Source organism: Loxodonta africana, chromosome 22 (genome assembly GCF_030014295.1).
Source record: "Loxodonta africana isolate mLoxAfr1 chromosome 22, mLoxAfr1.hap2, whole genome shotgun sequence".
NCBI lineage: Eukaryota > Metazoa > Chordata > Mammalia > Proboscidea > Elephantidae > Loxodonta > Loxodonta africana.
This window is the reverse complement of record NC_087363.1, coordinates 100,451-118,503: the sequence shown is the minus strand read 5'-3', so window position 1 is coordinate 118,503 and position 18,053 is coordinate 100,451. Positions and strand designations below refer to the sequence as shown.

Here is an 18,053-nt window from a genome sequence, read left to right as displayed (position 1 = left end):
ACTTGAATTGTGTTGTTGGCAAGGAATATTGAATATATCATGGGAATTCTGAAGAACAGACAAATCCATAATGAAAGAAGTACAGCCATTATGTTCCTTAGAAGTTAAGGTAGCTACACTTTGTCTTGCTTATGTTGGACACATCATATGAAAAGATCAATCACTAGGAAGGGACAACATGTTTGGTAAAGTAGAGGGTCAGCAAAAATGAGGGAAAACCTTCAAGAGATAGACAAGACACAGTGGCTGCAGCAATGGTTCAAACAGACCAAAGACTGTGAGGATGGCACAGGGAGGATCAGACAATATTTCATTCTGTTATACATAGGTCACCAAGAGTAGGAGCTGACTTGACAGCAACCTAACAAATAACAATAAAGTCTTAGCATGGGATTCCTGGAAGGTACAAATGTTTAATACATCCAGCTGATAATCAAAAATTTGGATGTTGAGCTCACCCAGAGATGCCTCAAAAGAAAAGCCTGGTGATCTACTTCCATAAACTCAGCCATTGAATAACCTATGGAGTCCAGTTCTACTGTAACATACTTGGGGTCACAAGAGTTGAAGTAGGCTCAATAGCTATTGATTTGGTTTAGTCTCAGTATATATTTCATATTTTCAAAATAGATAGAGTCAATTCCTGAGACTGGGCACTGTGAATGAAAAACTTTAATAACAGAATAAAAGTTTATGGTATTGAGCCAAACAAGGCAAAAGACATGCTCAGAGGATGCATGGATTTGAATGTGTGAGGGCACAGAGGGCAAGTAAAGTAACCTTTGGGAGATTCTTCACAGGGACTGCAGGGTGAGGAATTAAACTTCCAAAAGAGTGCTGAGTAATTGTTATAAAAAATGTGAGGGTAAGTTACATCATAGAGTTTTGAGGGCATCACCATTATACCAAAACCTGTTGCGGTCGAGTCGATTTTGACTTGTAGCAACCCTGTGCGACAGAGTGGAACTGCCATGTAGAGCTTGCGAAGAGCACCTGGCAGATTTGAATTGCAGACCCTTTGGTTAGCAGCCGTTATACTTAGCCACTGTGCCACCAGGGTTTCCGTCATCATTATAGTAAGTGGAAATACAGTTACACAAATACTAATTCATCAATAAATGTTTAATATGGATCATTTTGAATACAACCATAGGTATATAGAGGTAAAATTTATTTGCACTTGTAAAATTCTGCATTGAAAGATTAATTAATGGTTTATTTGAAAATGCTCTAGGACATACAGACACTATTAACTACAAGCAAGACATTTTCTTCGATAGTTTTGAGTAGAAATAGGGACTAACATCCAACATTCTTTTCGGTTTTACTTAATGCTACAAATGTACTTTACAAACCAATTTCTCTCAAACACTTTTTTCATTGCTTCTTTTACATCTTTGTTCCTCAAACTGTGGATGATGGGATTCAGCATGGGAATCACAGTGGTGTAGAATACAGACACTATCATGTCATGGTCTAAAGCATAGCTGGAACTTGGTCTCATATACGTGAAGAGGATTGCTCCATGGTAAACTGCCACTCCAGTTAAGTGAGAACCACAAGTGGAAAAGACTTTTTGCCTCCCTTCAGGAGTGTGCATCCTCAGAATGGCCAACAGAATGAAGCCATAGGAGATCAGGAGAATCAGAATGGTGAATACCTTAATAGAATCCACAAAGTAGAAGAGCAGAAGCTGGTTGATGTGAGTGTCAGAACAGGAGAGAGCAAGGAGTGGAGGGATATCACAAAAGACATGTCTAATTTCATTGGATGCCCAGAACGAGAGGCTAAAAGTCGCAACTGTGTGTAAAGTACCATGCACAATACCACCAACATATGAAGCAGTGATGAGTGGCACATAGACTCTGGGTGACATGTTAATTGAATACAGAAGTGGGTTGTAGATTGCTACATAGCGATCATATGCCATTGCCGCCAAGAGAAAGCTTTCTGTGGTCCCAAAAGTGACAAAGAGCAGCATCTGTGTTGCACATCCAATGAATGAAATGGCTTTACTGTCTGTCAGAAAATTGACCAACATTTTTGGAGCAACAACTGAAGAATAGCAGGCATCCAAGATGGATAACATGCACAGAAAATAGTACATCGGATTGTGAAGTTGGGCATCTGCTGTGACTAATAAAACCAGCCCCAAATTTCCCAGCAAAGTAAAAACATAAATTGCAAAAAATAGCAAAAAAAGGTAGACTTGAAGCTCAAAGTCATCTGTGAAGCCCAGCAGTGTAAACTTGGTGACTTTGGTGACATTCTTCAACTGAATCCTGCATGGCCCTACCGCGGACAACACCGACGTGTCAGTGGCTGTGTCTGGGTCCTAAGTGCGATATCCTGACATCCTGTGGACACAGAGTGCACCCACTTACATCTTCACCTTTGTTTCTTTGAAGGGGGTAGTAACATCCTACAGGCAGTGATGGGACGTTGTTGTTGTTGTTAACTGCTTTTGAGTTGACCTCCAACTCATGGCAACAGCAGGCACAACAGGATCAGACCTTTGTGATCCATGCAGTTTCTAATAACCGATTTCCGGAAGTAGATCGCCAAGCCTTACTTCCCAGTCCATCCTAATCTGGAAGTTCTGCTGATGCCTGTTCAGCGTCACAGCAAATGCAAGTTCTACTGACAAATGGGCAGTGGCTGCACTTGAGGTGCTTTGGCCAGAAATCAAACCTGGGTTTCCCGTATGAAAGGACAGAATTCTACCACAGGACCACTACTGCCCCCTAGAGATGGGATAGGCAGTGACAAAGTGGTTGAGCCCCAAGAACACCAAACCCTTTGCCATCCAGTACATTCTGACTCACAGCAACATTACAAGACAAGGCAGAACTGCTGGGTTTCCAAGGAGCGGCTGGTGAATTTGAACTAGCCACCTTTTGGTTAGCAGCTGACCTCTTAACCCCTGTGCTACCAGGGCTCCATTTGGTCCCACGTGGATGCAATTTTCTGATTATATATAAAAGAAATGGTTTCATTGCTTTGTTAGCCAAAACGGTCATGTTAAAAGAAAGAAACAAAAAACAACCACAAAAAAAAAAACTTGCCAACTTAAGTGGTTCTCGAAAAGGCAAAATCTTATGATTCTCAAAGACCAATGAATAGAAGAATTTAAAAACCCAGAAACCTTATAATTGAAAGTACACACTAGGACACTAGCCCAGAATTTGCTGCAGTGTACATCAGCACCTTTCCTTAATGCCTTCTATTGAAAAATGAGAACAACAGCGCTAGCCACTTACGAGATTGGGTTACATTTAAATGAGGAAAACTTTGTGAAAAAGATCTAACTTTAAAATTTTCTCAGATACTAGAGAATAGGATAATTTAGACTTACATTTCAACTTGTTTTAAAATGCAGTCTCTGTCATGAAAGGAGAGACTGGAAGGAGGGAGCGGGCTGACTCATTAGGGGGAGAGTAAGTGGGAGTATGGAGTAAGGTGTATATAAGCTTATATGTGACAGACTCACTTGATTTGTAAACGTTCACTTAAAGCTCAATAAAAATTATTAAAATAAAAAAACATGAAAAAAAAAAGGCAGTCTTTGATGATCCAACCATTTTATGTGCCATTTTTTCTCTTAATTACCCCATTCCACTGGCATTTCTAGAACAGTGGTGAACAGGACAGCAGACTGTATTCTGGAGACAGATTCATCTTACGTGCAAAGGAAAACAGGACATTACCTTTTTTTTAAGTTTCTCTTTCAAACACATATTAAGTTGTCCATTTCTCCTTTGCAGCTTATTGTACCATTATTATTGTTTTTCAAGTTTTAGCTTAACGACAATTTTAAAACATCTCTATTCTTAAGTAGTCCTGGTGGAACAGTGGTTAAGTGCTGGGCTTCTAATCTAAAGGTCAGCAGTTGGAACCGCCAGCCACTACACCGGAGAAAGATGTGGCAGGCTGCTTTGGCAAAGATTACAGCTTGGAAAACCTATACGGTTTTCTGTCTAAGGCCACTATAGAGTCACTATAAGTGACAACCAACTTGACTGCAATGGGTTTGATTTCTGGTTTTTCTCTCGTTAGTCCTGCAAAGTCCTTGGGTGGATTTTAGAGACATATTCCTGCCCCGTCCCCCCCGCAAAAAAAAATATGGTCATTTCTTTAATATATATAGTTGCTTATGAAGTTTTTTTTTTTTATGGAGTCTTGGAATAACTATGAAATAAATATCACCCAATAATTACTAATAAATTTATAGCTGTTATTGCTAAAAGAATAAAATCACTATTATTGCCAGAGTAGTACTATTTATTTATTTATTTCCTGTATGCCATCAGGCTGTTCTCATTTAGTGGAGTATGAATAAAGAAAAGTACATGGGAAAAAAAGAAGTGAAAAAAACAAAAACAAAAACAAAGAGTCATCTGCACCTCACCTGAAAGCCTCACCTACTAAAAAAAAACACCATTAAATATTGGATTCATCTCACTTAGGAGTGAGATTTCAGGACTTTCATTTTTCCTTCATTGTGTCATAGACTGATGTGTTTGACCCGATGTTTTTCAGCACTTAAGGAAGTGAAAACCACCATCCATCTGTCTATTTGTCGTATTACAGTGGCTTGTGTGTTGCTATGATTCTGGAAGCTATGCCACCAGTATTTCAAATACCAGAAGGGTCACCTGAGGTGAATAGGTTTGAGAGGAGCTTCCTGACTAAGGCGGACTAGGAAGAAAGGCCTGGGGAATTATTTCTGAAAATTAGCTAATGAAAATTCCATGGATCATAACAGGATATTGCTGGATATAGCATTAAATATAAGCCACCAAGTTTTGACCAAACCAAACCAACCCATTACCATGAATCCATTCCAACTCATAAGAACCCCACAGCACAGAATAGAGCTGCCCCATAGGGCTTCCAAGGCTGTAATCTTTATGAAAGAAGACTGCCACATCTTTCTCTGGCAGAGCAACTGGTAGGTTAAAACTGTTGACCTTTTGGTTAGCAGCCCAGGGCATAACCATTGCACCATCAGGACTCCCCTAGGTTGGAAAAAAAGTAGGTTGAAAGACAGTCAAAATACACAGTGACCACAACAACAGATTGGAGCATGTCATTAGTCATGAAGACAGCACAGGACCAGGCGACGCTATGCATTTTTGTAAATGGAGCTGCCATTAATCAGAACTGATTTGAGGGCAACTAACAACGACGGAAAGTAAATCTGTCATGAATAGAGTGGGACTTCAATCAGTGTTCTACGAATGATTTATATTCGTCTCATGCCACTTACAATTTTATCTTATTCAGACATCATTTTTAAAGAAGGGAATGAGCTAATCAGTTTTATTACCATTGGAAGGAAAGGAAGGTACAAGTCTTCATTTTCTCTAAAATGCTCCTCACAGATCCATGTGGGAGATTTTTCTAATACCTAGAAGAAATGGCTTCTTAAACTGGGGTCACAGAGCAAAAAATGGTCATTCGATCTTCAGAGAACTGTAGTATAAAAAGATATAATTAAATTAAACTGCTAGCTCTGTCTAAATGCAGGTAATTTGTATATAACTCTTGGGAATATACACACTAATATCTTCTTATAATAAATTCTAATTATATTTTAGGTTATACATAAATCAGAACTAATAAAGGCATCCAATAAATAATAAAATATATATTAATGCGTTCTTCAAAATTCACAGTTTCATTTCTGTTCGAATCACTCTTGGTCCTCTTTCTCTCTCTTTTTGTCTGTCTCTTTCTTTTCCTTCCTCTCTTCTCTCTTTGCCTTTCAAGGATCCATGGAAGACAAAAAAAATATTTATTGAAGAGAAAAACAAAACAAAACCCTTTTCCATTGAGTCAATTCTGACTAATAGTGACATTATAGCACAGAGTAGATATAGAAACTAGTAGTAGATAGGAAAAAGCACAGTGAAGGGAAATAAAAATATGCCAGCAAATTTTGAATAAGGGACCAATTAGTATTCTACTAAAGGAATCCATTACAAAATCTATTACAAAATATAACTTGACTAACATACCCAGGAAAAATGCCAGCTAGGTTCCAATTCTAACAGTCTCTTCACATACGAGTCTGAGATAAAACTGCAGTGGTGGAAGATTAAGGGCATAATATATGGACTTGAAAAACCTCTGTTAAAATCTCAGAAATAGCACCTAGTGACAGTGTGAGCTTGGAGAAGTAACATCGTCCTCTGTACCAAGCAACAGGCAAGACTGACAGAATATTTCAGACACATCCTGTTCAACCACATGGACAAAGTATTCATGTGGAGTGCTTATTAATGCGATTTTATCAACATAATTCACTAAACTAAATTTTTGATTATATGTGAAACATACATTAAATTTAAAAGTAACTTCCAAATTCTATTTATTAAAAAAAAATAGTTACAAATTGAATTTTTTTTTTTTTCATCAAAACACTGAGCAATGACTGGCCCTGAAGCCTGAAGCCAGTAGCTAGGTGTTTTTTTTTAGTTATTCATATTTGTTAAATGAAACACACACACATAAAAGTTATCATGGAATTATTTCTGACTCACAGTGACCCTGTAGTGGCCCCATAGGATTTCTTAGGCTGCAGTCTTTACTGAGGAGTGCTGGTGGCATAGTGGTTAAGAGCTCGATGCTAACCGAAAAGTCAGAAGTTCAAATTCACCAGCTGCTCCTTAGAAACACTATGGGGCAGTTCTACTCTGTCCTACAGAGTCGCTATGAGTTGGAATGGACTCAGTGACAGTGGGTTTGGTTTTTTGCTTTTAAATCTTTACTGAAGCCAACTGTTGCTTCTTTCTCCCACCGACAGCTGGTGGATTCAAAATGCCACCTTTTAGCTAGCAGCCTAGCACTTAACCACTGCATCACCTGGTCTCCTTTATGACACTAAATATGTATTCAAATACCATGTTAAGGAAATTACACCCAATGAATCCTAAGGTTCTATGCTGTAAAGGATCATAAAAAATGCACCTCTGCCAGTGCACTCTGCCTTTGGGCTTGTCAGTGAAATAATTGTGTGTTTTGTTTAAGTTCTCCCGATACTCTTGCTGATGTAACTTTCAGGCACCGTTCATGGCTCTGAGCTTGTCTGTAGAACAAGAATGTGATTTATAAAGGAAGCTAGATTTTACACCATGTTAGCTCCCATTAAAGTAATTATCTACGTCACTGTAGGGAACTGGAGACTTGATAGAGAAAAAAGTATGGGGTTTAAATGCTTCTTCAACCTTCTTCAAACAGACATTTCTGTTTACTAAGCTGTAAGGAAATTAGAACTAGTGTTTTTACAACTAGTTGATTTCACATTAACAGGAGATAGAGACTAGAAAGACAAAAACAAATACCCTGAAATATTTAACAAAACCTGAACCATCAGGAAGAGTAAAATCAAATTAGTTCCTCAAGTCACGTACAGTCAGAAAATGTAAGATATCAGAAGTTCCTGAGAACAATACCACAAATACTAAGGTTGAGAAGCTATGACAGTAAAAAAAGCTACTGTATATTATTGAGTGGATCAGTCACTGGAGAAGGACATCATGCTCAGTAAAGCAGAGGGTCAGTGAAAAAGAGGACGACCATCAATGTGATGGATTGACAAGGCTGCAACAATGGGCTGAAGCAACAAGGATCATGAGGATGGCACAGGACCAGCAGTGTTTCATTCTGTTTTACATGGGGTCACTATGAGTCAGAACTGACTTGCAGCACCTGACAAGAGCAAGGAAACTAAATGAAAAAAGAAAAAAGCCCTGTTGTGGTCCAGTCGATCCTGACTCATAGCAACTCTATACGACACAATAAAACTGCCCCATGTGGTTCCCAAGAAGTGGCTGATGGATTCTAACTGCTGATCTTTTGATTAGCAGCAGAGCTCTTAACCACTGCATCACCAGGGCTCCGAGTGGATCCTAGCAGTTAGGAATTTTGTGTACATTATCATATGTAATCTACAGAGCAAACTTAAAACAATCTAAGTTAATGTCCTTTTATAGATGAAAGAATTGAGGCCCACCTAGACATATGACTTGGGCAAAGTCACACAGATAGTGACTAGTGGAGCAAAAATTCCAGCTCAGATTTCTCTGATTCCCAGCACAAACTACAAAGCAGCAGCTCTCTCCTGGCAGAGGAAATCCCATGCAGTGTTGCCCTGGCGAGATAGTGTTGCTACAGCGAGGCCCAGGGAAAACAGACTGCCTAGAGAAATCCTAGCAAAGCCCTGTGTTTCCCCACAGGAATGTATGTCAGTTTCAGTCCTTTGCCAGCAACGGAGCTCAGAGGCAACGTCAGATTGTGTGTATCTCAGTGAGAGAAAGAACACTGTGACTTCCCCCGTTCCTCTGACGAAAGCGGTTAGAGGGAGAAAAGCGTCCTTTGCTTTCGCTTTCCCGCAGTGAGCTCGGCAGATCTGCCCTTCGCGAAGGGCCGTTTTCCCCCGGAGAACTGCCTCGCGGTAGCCCTGTTCTGGAAGTGGAACGAGTATGCAGTGTTAGCGTTCAGCTATTGTGAAGGCTCGCTTTGGCCCAGGGCAAACGAAGCGCCGGGGGAAATCTTAGCAGAGCCCGGCGCCTTTCCACGGTTCAAAGCCTGGAACTGCAGACTCTTTTGCAAAGAAGAGAGCGCCCAGGCAACAGCAGCCTGCACGTTTCTCAGTGAAAGGGAGAACGTCCTAACTTCATCCAGTCCTCTGAGTAAAGCAGGCAGAGGGAGAGAAACTTTCTTTCCTTCCTCTTTCCTGCAACGAATTCCTCCTTTGCTCTTGCAAACGCAAGGCTTCTTCTGAAAAACTACGTCGCGGTGCAGGGATCCTTCCAGAGGAGCAGCGGCATAGTTTTAGCTGTAAGGGCTTGGCAGAGCAGCCGGGGAGAAAAGGCCTCTTGCGATTCTCTTTTCTTTCTGCCTGAATGCGGTCAATTGGCACTTGCCAAAGCAAGGTTTCCCAGCACAAACTACAAAGCAGCAGCTCCCTCCTGGCAGAGGAAATCCCATGCAGTGTTGCCCTGGCGAGATAGTGTTGCTACAGCGAGGCCCAGGGAAAACAGACTGCCTAGAGAAATCCTAGCAAAGCCCTGTCTTTCCCCACAGGAATGTATGTCAGTTTCAGTCCTTTGCCAGCAACGGAGCTCAGAGGCAACGTCAGATTGTGTGTATCTCAGTGAGAGAAAGAACACTGTGACTTCCCCCGTTCCTCTGACGAAAGCGGTTAGAGGGAGAAAAGCGTCCTTTGCTTTCGCTTTCCCGCAGTGAGCTCGGCAGATCTGCCCTTCGCGAAGGGCCGTTTTCCCCCGGAGAACTGCCTCGCGGTAGCCCTGTTCTGGAAGTGGAACGAGTATGCAGTGTTAGCGTTCAGCTATTGTGAAGGCTCGCTTTGGCCCAGGGCAAACGAAGCGCCGGGGGAAATCTTAGCAGAGCCCGGCGCCTTTCCACGGTTCAAAGCCTGGAACTGCAGACTCTTTTGCAAAGAAGAGAGCGCCCAGGCAACAGCAGCCTGCACGTTTCTCAGTGAAAGGGAGAACGTCCTAACTTCATCCAGTCCTCTGAGTAAAGCAGGCAGAGGGAGAGAAACTTTCTTTCCTTCCTCTTTCCTGCAACGAATTCCTCCTTTGCTCTTGCAAACGCAAGGCTTCTTCTGAAAAACTACGTCGCGGTGCAGGGATCCTTCCAGAGGAGCAACGGCATAGTTTTAGCTGTAAGGGCTTGGCAGAGCAGCCGGGGAGAAAAGGCCTCTTGCGATTCTCTTTTCTTTCTGCCTGAATGCGGTCAATTGGCACTTGCCAAAGCAAGGTTTCCCAGCACAAACTACAAAGCAGCAGCTCTCTCCTGGCAGAGGAAATCCCATGCAGTGTTGCCCTGGCGAGATAGTGTTGCTACAGCGAGGCCCAGGGAAAACAGACTGCCTAGAGAAATCCTAGCAAAGCCCTGTGTTTCCCCACAGGAATGTATGTCAGTTTCAGTCCTTTGCCAGCAACGGAGCTCAGAGGCAACGTCAGATTGTGTGTATCTCAGTGAGAGAAAGAACACTGTGACTTCCCCCGTTCCTCTGACGAAAGCGGTTAGAGGGAGAAAAGCGTCCTTTGCTTTCGCTTTCCCGCAGTGAGCTCGGCAGATCTGCCCTTCGCGAAGGGCCGTTTTCCCCCGGAGAACTGCCTCGCGGTAGCCCTGTTCTGGAAGTGGAACGAGTATGCAGTGTTAGCGTTCAGCTATTGTGAAGGCTCGCTTTGGCCCAGGGCAAACGAAGCGCCGGGGGAAATCTTAGCAGAGCCCGGCGCCTTTCCACGGTTCAAAGCCTGGAACTGCAGACTCTTTTGCAAAGAAGAGAGCGCCCAGGCAACAGCAGCCTGCACGTTTCTCAGTGAAAGGGAGAACGTCCTAACTTCATCCAGTCCTCTGAGTAAAGCAGGCAGAGGGAGAGAAACTTTCTTTCCTTCCTCTTTCCTGCAACGAATTCCTCCTTTGCTCTTGCAAACGCAAGGCTTCTTCTGAAAAACTACGTCGCGGTGCAGGGATCCTTCCAGAGGAGCAACGGCATAGTTTTAGCTGTAAGGGCTTGGCAGAGCAGCCGGGGAGAAAAGGCCTCTTGCGATTCTCTTTTCTTTCTGCCTGAATGCGGTCAATTGGCACTTGCCAAAGCAAGGTTTCCCAGCACAAACTACAAAGCAGCAGCTCTCTCCTGGCAGAGGAAATCCCATGCAGTGTTGCCCTGGCGAGATAGTGTTGCTACAGCGAGGCCCAGGGAAAACAGACTGCCTAGAGAAATCCTAGCAAAGCCCTGTGTTTCCCCACAGGAATGTATGTCAGTTTCAGTTCTTTGCCAGCAACGGAGCTCAGAGGCAACGTCAGATTGTGTGTATCTCAGTGAGAGAAAGAACACTGTGACTTCCCCCGTTCCTCTGACGAAAGCGGTTAGAGGGAGAAAAGCGTCCTTTGCTTTCGCTTTCCCGCAGTGAGCTCGGCAGATCTGCCCTTCGCGAAGGGCCGTTTTCCCCCGGAGAACAGCCTCGCGGTAGCCCTGTTCTGGAAGTGGAACGAGTATGCAGTGTTAGCGTTCAGCTATTGTGAAGGCTCGCTTTGGCCCAGGGCAAACGAAGCGCCGGGGGAAATCTTAGCAGAGCCCGGCGCCTTTCCACGGTTCAAAGCCTGGAACTGCAGACTCTTTTGCAAAGAAGAGAGCGCCCAGGCAACAGCAGCCTGCACGTTTCTCAGTGAAAGGGAGAACGTCCTAACTTCATCCAGTCCTCTGAGTAAAGCAGGCAGAGGGAGAGAAACTTTCTTTCCTTCCTCTTTCCTGCAACGAATTCCTCCTTTGCTCTTGCAAACGCAAGGCTTCTTCTGAAAAACTACGTCGCGGTGCAGGGATCCTTCCAGAGGAGCAACGGCATAGTTTTAGCTGTAAGGGCTTGGCAGAGCAGCCGGGGAGAAAAGGCCTCTTGCGATTCTCTTTTCTTTCTGCCTGAATGCGGTCAATTGGCACTTGCCAAAGCAAGGTTTCCCAGCACAAACTACAAAGCAGCAGCTCTCTCCTGGCAGAGGAAATCCCATGCAGTGTTGCCCTGGCGAGATAGTGTTGCTACAGCGAGGCCCAGGGAAAACAGACTGCCTAGAGAAATCCTAGCAAAGCCCTGTGTTTCCCCACAGGAATGTATGTCAGTTTCAGTCCTTTGCCAGCAACGGAGCTCAGAGGCAACGTCAGATTGTGTGTATCTCAGTGAGAGAAAGAACACTGTGACTTCCCCCGTTCCTCTGACGAAAGCGGTTAGAGGGAGAAAAGCGTCCTTTGCTTTCGCTTTCCCGCAGTGAGCTCGGCAGATCTGCCCTTCGCGAAGGGCCGTTTTCCCCCGGAGAACTGCCTCGCGGTAGCCCTGTTCTGGAAGTGGAACGAGTATGCAGTGTTAGCGTTCAGCTATTGTGAAGGCTCGCTTTGGCCCAGGGCAAACGAAGCGCCGGGGGAAATCTTAGCAGAGCCCGGCGCCTTTCCACGGTTCAAAGCCTGGAACTGCAGACTCTTTTGCAAAGAAGAGAGCGCCCAGGCAACAGCAGCCTGCACGTTTCTCAGTGAAAGGGAGAACGTCCTAACTTCATCCAGTCCTCTGAGTAAAGCAGGCAGAGGGAGAGAAACTTTCTTTCCTTCCTCTTTCCTGCAACGAATTCCTCCTTTGCTCTTGCAAACGCAAGCCTTCTTCTGAAAAACTACGTCGCGGTGCAGGGATCCTTCCAGAGGAGCAACGGCATAGTTTTAGCTGTAAGGGCTTGGCAGAGCAGCCGGGGAGAAAAGGCCTCTTGCGATTCTCTTTTCTTTCTGCCTGAATGCGGTCAATTGGCACTTGCCAAAGCAAGGTTTCCCAGCACAAACTACAAAGCAGCAGCTCCCTCCTGGCAGAGGAAATCCCATGCAGTGTTGCCCTGGCGAGATAGTGTTGCTACAGCGAGGCCCAGGGAAAACAGACTGCCTAGAGAAATCCTAGCAAAGCCCTGTGTTTCCCCACAGGAATGTATGTCAGTTTCAGTCCTTTGCCAGCAACGGAGCTCAGAAGCAACGTCAGATTGTGTGTATCTCAGTGAGAGAAAGAACACTGTGACTTCCCCCGTTCCTCTGACGAAAGCGGTTAGAGGGAGAAAAGCGTCCTTTGCTTTCGCTTTCCCGCAGTGAGCTCGGCAGATCTGCCCTTCGCGAAGGGCCGTTTTCCCCCGGAGAACTGCCTCGCGGTAGCCCTGTTCTGGAAGTGGAACGAGTATGCAGTGTTAGCGTTCAGCTATTGTGAAGGCTCGCTTTGGCCCAGGGCAAACGAAGCGCCGGGGGAAATCTTAGCAGAGCCCGGCGCCTTTCCACGGTTCAAAGCCTGGAACTGCAGACTCTTTTGCAAAGAAGAGAGCGCCCAGGCAACAGCAGCCTGCACGTTTCTCAGTGAAAGGGAGAACGTCCTAACTTCATCCAGTCCTCTGAGTAAAGCAGGCAGAGGGAGAGAAACTTTCTTTCCTTCCTCTTTCCTGCAACGAATTCCTCCTTTGCTCTTGCAAACGCAAGGCTTCTTCTGAAAAACTACGTCGCGGTGCAGGGATCCTTCCAGAGGAGCAACGGCATAGTTTTAGCTGTAAGGGCTTGGCAGAGCAGCCGGGGAGAAAAGGCCTCTTGCGATTCTCTTTTCTTTCTGCCTGAATGCGGTCAATTGGCACTTGCCAAAGCAAGGTTTCCCAGCACAAACTACAAAGCAGCAGCTCTCTCCTGGCAGAGGAAATCCCATGCAGTGTTGCCCTGGCGAGATAGTGTTGCTACAGCGAGGCCCAGGGAAAACAGACTGCCTAGAGAAATCCTAGCAAAGCCCTGTGTTTCCCCACAGGAATGTATGTCAGTTTCAGTCCTTTGCCAGCAACGGAGCTCAGAGGCAACGTCAGATTGTGTGTATCTCAGTGAGAGAAAGAACACTGTGACTTCCCCCGTTCCTCTGACGAAAGCGGTTAGAGGGAGAAAAGCGTCCTTTGCTTTCGCTTTCCCGCAGTGAGCTCGGCAGATCTGCCCTTCGCGAAGGGCCGTTTTCCCCCGGAGAACTGCCTCGCGGTAGCCCTGTTCTGGAAGTGGAACGAGTATGCAGTGTTAGCGTTCAGCTATTGTGAAGGCTCGCTTTGGCCCAGGGCAAACGAAGCGCCGGGGGAAATCTTAGCAGAGCCCGGCGCCTTTCCACGGTTCAAAGCCTGGAACTGCAGACTCTTTTGCAAAGAAGAGAGCGCCCAGGCAACAGCAGCCTGCACGTTTCTCAGTGAAAGGGAGAACGTCCTAACTTCATCCAGTCCTCTGAGTAAAGCAGGCAGAGGGAGAGAAACTTTCTTTCCTTCCTCTTTCCTGCAACGAATTCCTCCTTTGCTCTTGCAAACGCAAGGCTTCTTCTGAAAAACTACGTCGCGGTGCAGGGATCCTTCCAGAGGAGCAACGGCATAGTTTTAGCTGTAAGGGCTTGGCAGAGCAGCCGGGGAGAAAAGGCCTCTTGCGATTCTCTTTTCTTTCTGCCTGAATGCGGTCAATTGGCACTTGCCAAAGCAAGGTTTCCCAGCACAAACTACAAAGCAGCAGCTCTCTCCTGGCAGAGGAAATCCCATGCAGTGTTGCCCTGGCGAGATAGTGTTGCTACAGCGAGGCCCAGGGAAAACAGACTGCCTGGAGAAATCCTAGCAAAGCCCTGTGTTTCCCCACAGGAATGTATGTCAGTTTCAGTCCTTTGCCAGCAACGGAGCTCAGAGGCAACGTCAGATTGTGTGTATCTCAGTGAGAGAAAGAACACTGTGACTTCCCCCGTTCCTCTGACGAAAGCGGTTAGAGGGAGAAAAGCGTCCTTTGCTTTCGCTTTCCCGCAGTGAGCTCGGCAGATCTGCCCTTCGCGAAGGGCCGTTTTCCCCCGGGGAACTGCCTCGCGGTAGCCCTGTTCTGGAAGTGGAACGAGTATGCAGTGTTAGCGTTCAGCTATTGTGAAGGCTCGCTTTGGCCCAGGGCAAACGAAGCGCCGGGGGAAATCTTAGCAGAGCCCGGCGCCTTTCCACGGTTCAAAGCCTGGAACTGCAGACTCTTTTGCAAAGAAGAGAGCGCCCAGGCAACAGCAGCCTGCACGTTTCTCAGTGAAAGGGAGAACGTCCTAACTTCATCCAGTCCTCTGAGTAAAGCAGGCAGAGGGAGAGAAACTTTCTTTCCTTCCTCTTTCCTGCAACGAATTCCTCCTTTGCTCTTGCAAACGCAAGGCTTCTTCTGAAAAACTACGTCGCGGTGCAGGGATCCTTCCAGAGGAGCAACGGCATAGTTTTAGCTGTAAGGGCTTGGCAGAGCAGCCGGGGAGAAAAGGCCTCTTGCGATTCTCTTTTCTTTCTGCCTGAATGCGGTCAATTGGCACTTGCCAAAGCAAGGTTTCCCAGCACAAACTACAAAGCAGCAGCTCCCTCCTGGCAGAGGAAATCCCATGCAGTGTTGCCCTGGCGAGATAGTGTTGCTACAGCGAGGCCCAGGGAAAACAGACTGCCTAGAGAAATCCTAGCAAAGCCCTGTGTTTCCCCACAGGAATGTATGTCAGTTTCAGTCCTTTGCCAGCAACGGAGCTCAGAGGCAACGTCAGATTGTGTGTATCTCAGTGAGAGAAAGAACACTGTGACTTCCCCCGTTCCTCTGACGAAAGCGGTTAGAGGGAGAAAAGCGTCCTTTGCTTTCGCTTTCCCGCAGTGAGCTCGGCAGATCTGCCCTTCGCGAAGGGCCGTTTTCCCCCGGAGAACTGCCTCGCGGTAGCCCTGTTCTGGAAGTGGAACGAGTATGCAGTGTTAGCGTTCAGCTATTGTGAAGGCTCGCTTTGGCCCAGGGCAAACGAAGCGCCGGGGGAAATCTTAGCAGAGCCCGGCGCCTTTCCACGGTTCAAAGCCTGGAACTGCAGACTCTTTTGCAAAGAAGAGAGCGCCCAGGCAACAGCAGCCTGCACGTTTCTCAGTGAAAGGGAGAACGTCCTAACTTCATCCAGTCCTCTGAGTAAAGCAGGCAGAGGGAGAGAAACTTTCTTTCCTTCCTCTTTCCTGCAACGAATTCCTCCTTTGCTCTTGCAAACGCAAGGCTTCTTCTGAAAAACTACGTCGCGGTGCAGGGATCCTTCCAGAGGAGCAACGGCATAGTTTTAGCTGTAAGGGCTTGGCAGAGCAGCCGGGGAGAAAAGGCCTCTTGCGATTCTCTTTTCTTTCTGCCTGAATGCGGTCAATTGGCACTTGCCAAAGCAAGGTTTCCCAGCACAAACTACAAAGCAGCAGCTCTCTCCTGGCAGAGGAAATCCCATGCAGTGTTGCCCTGGCGAGATAGTGTTGCTACAGCGAGGCCCAGGGAAAACAGACTGCCTGGAGAAATCCTAGCAAAGCCCTGTGTTTCCCCACAGGAATGTATGTCAGTTTCAGTCCTTTGCCAGCAACGGAGCTCAGAGGCAACGTCAGATTGTGTGTATCTCAGTGAGAGAAAGAACACTGTGACTTCCCCCGTTCCTCTGACGAAAGCGGTTAGAGGGAGAAAAGCGTCCTTTGCTTTCGCTTTCCCGCAGTGAGCTCGGCAGATCTGCCCTTCGCGAAGGGCCGTTTTCCCCCGGAGAACTGCCTCGCGGTAGCCCTGTTCTGGAAGTGGAACGAGTATGCAGTGTTAGCGTTCAGCTATTGTGAAGGCTCGCTTTGGCCCAGGGCAAACGAAGCGCCGGGGGAAATCTTAGCAGAGCCCGGCGCCTTTCCACGGTTCAAAGCCTGGAACTGCAGACTCTTTTGCAAAGAAGAGAGCGCCCAGGCAACAGCAGCCTGCACGTTTCTCAGTGAAAGGGAGAACGTCCTAACTTCATCCAGTCCTCTGAGTAAAGCAGGCAGAGGGAGAGAAACTTTCTTTCCTTCCTCTTTCCTGCAACGAATTCCTCCTTTGCTCTTGCAAACGCAAGGCTTCTTCTGAAAAACTACGTCGCGGTGCAGGGATCCTTCCAGAGGAGCAACGGCATAGTTTTAGCTGTAAGGGCTTGGCAGAGCAGCCGGGGAGAAAAGGCCTCTTGCGATTCTCTTTTCTTTCTGCCTGAATGCGGTCAATTGGCACTTGCCAAAGCAAGGTTTCCCAGCACAAACTACAAAGCAGCAGCTCCCTCCTGGCAGAGGAAATCCCATGCAGTGTTGCCCTGGCGAGATAGTGTTGCTACAGCGAGGCCCAGGGAAAACAGACTGCCTAGAGAAATCCTAGCAAAGCCCTGTGTTTCCCCACAGGAATGTATGTCAGTTTCAGTCCTTTGCCAGCAACGGAGCTCAGAGGCAACGTCAGATTGTGTGTATCTCAGTGAGAGAAAGAACACTGTGACTTCCCCCGTTCCTCTGACGAAAGCGGTTAGAGGGAGAAAAGCGTCCTTTGCTTTCGCTTTCCCGCAGTGAGCTCGGCAGATCTGCCCTTCGCGAAGGGCCGTTTTCCCCCGGAGAACTGCCTCGCGGTAGCCCTGTTCTGGAAGTGGAACGAGTATGCAGTGTTAGCGTTCAGCTATTGTGAAGGCTCGCTTTGGCCCAGGGCAAACGAAGCGCCGGGGGAAATCTTAGCAGAGCCCGGCGCCTTTCCACGGTTCAAAGCCTGGAACTGCAGACTCTTTTGCAAAGAAGAGAGCGCCCAGGCAACAGCAGCCTGCACGTTTCTCAGTGAAAGGGAGAACGTCCTAACTTCATCCAGTCCTCTGAGTAAAGCAGGCAGAGGGAGAGAAACTTTCTTTCCTTCCTCTTTCCTGCAACGAATTCCTCCTTTGCTCTTGCAAACGCAAGGCTTCTTCTGAAAAACTACGTCGCGGTGCAGGGATCCTTCCAGAGGAGCAACGGCATAGTTTTAGCTGTAAGGGCTTGGCAGAGCAGCCGGGGAGAAAAGGCCTCTTGCGATTCTCTTTTCTTTCTGCCTGAATGCGGTCAATTGGCACTTGCCAAAGCAAGGTTTCCCAGCACAAACTACAAAGCAGCAGCTCTCTCCTGGCAGAGGAAATCCCATGCAGTGTTGCCCTGGCGAGATAGTGTTGCTACAGCGAGGCCCAGGGAAAACAGACTGCCTGGAGAAATCCTAGCAAAGCCCTGTGTTTCCCCACAGGAATGTATGTCAGTTTCAGTCCTTTGCCAGCAACGGAGCTCAGAGGCAACGTCAGATTGTGTGTATCTCAGTGAGAGAAAGAACACTGTGACTTCCCCCGTTCCTCTGACGAAAGCGGTTAGAGGGAGAAAAGCGTCCTTTGCTTTCATAGAGAGATAGTATTAGCTCGGCAGATCTGCCCTTCGCGAAGGGCCGTTTTCCCCCGGAGAACTGCCTCGCGGTAGCCCTGTTCTGGAAGTGGAACGAGTATGCAGTGTTAGCGTTCAGCTATTGTGAAGGCTCGCTTTGGCCCAGGGCAAACGAAGCGCCGGGGGAAATCTTAGCAGAGCCCGGCGCCTTTCCACGGTTCAAAGCCTGGAACTGCAGACTCTTTTGCAAAGAAGAGAGCGCCCAGGCAACAGCAGCCTGCACGTTTCTCAGTGAAAGGGAGAACGTCCTAACTTCATCCAGTCCTCTGAGTAAA

General features: G+C 46.7%; 1 protein-coding gene across 1 annotated transcript; it reads right to left on the bottom strand.

Moving 5' to 3' along the window:
* Window positions 1–1,122: 1,122 nt before the first annotated feature.
* On the bottom strand, window positions 1,123–2,584 carry LOC100672298 (olfactory receptor 5T17-like). The gene is made up of 2 exons (XM_003422954.3): window positions 2,573–2,584; window positions 1,123–2,335 (listed from the first exon to the last, which is right to left on the bottom strand). The coding sequence occupies exons 1-2, from the start codon at window positions 2,582–2,584 to the stop codon at window positions 1,325–1,327; spliced, it is 1,023 nt and encodes a 340-aa protein (XP_003423002.2). The 3' UTR covers window positions 1,123–1,324.
* Window positions 2,585–18,053: the final 15,469 nt, after the last annotated feature.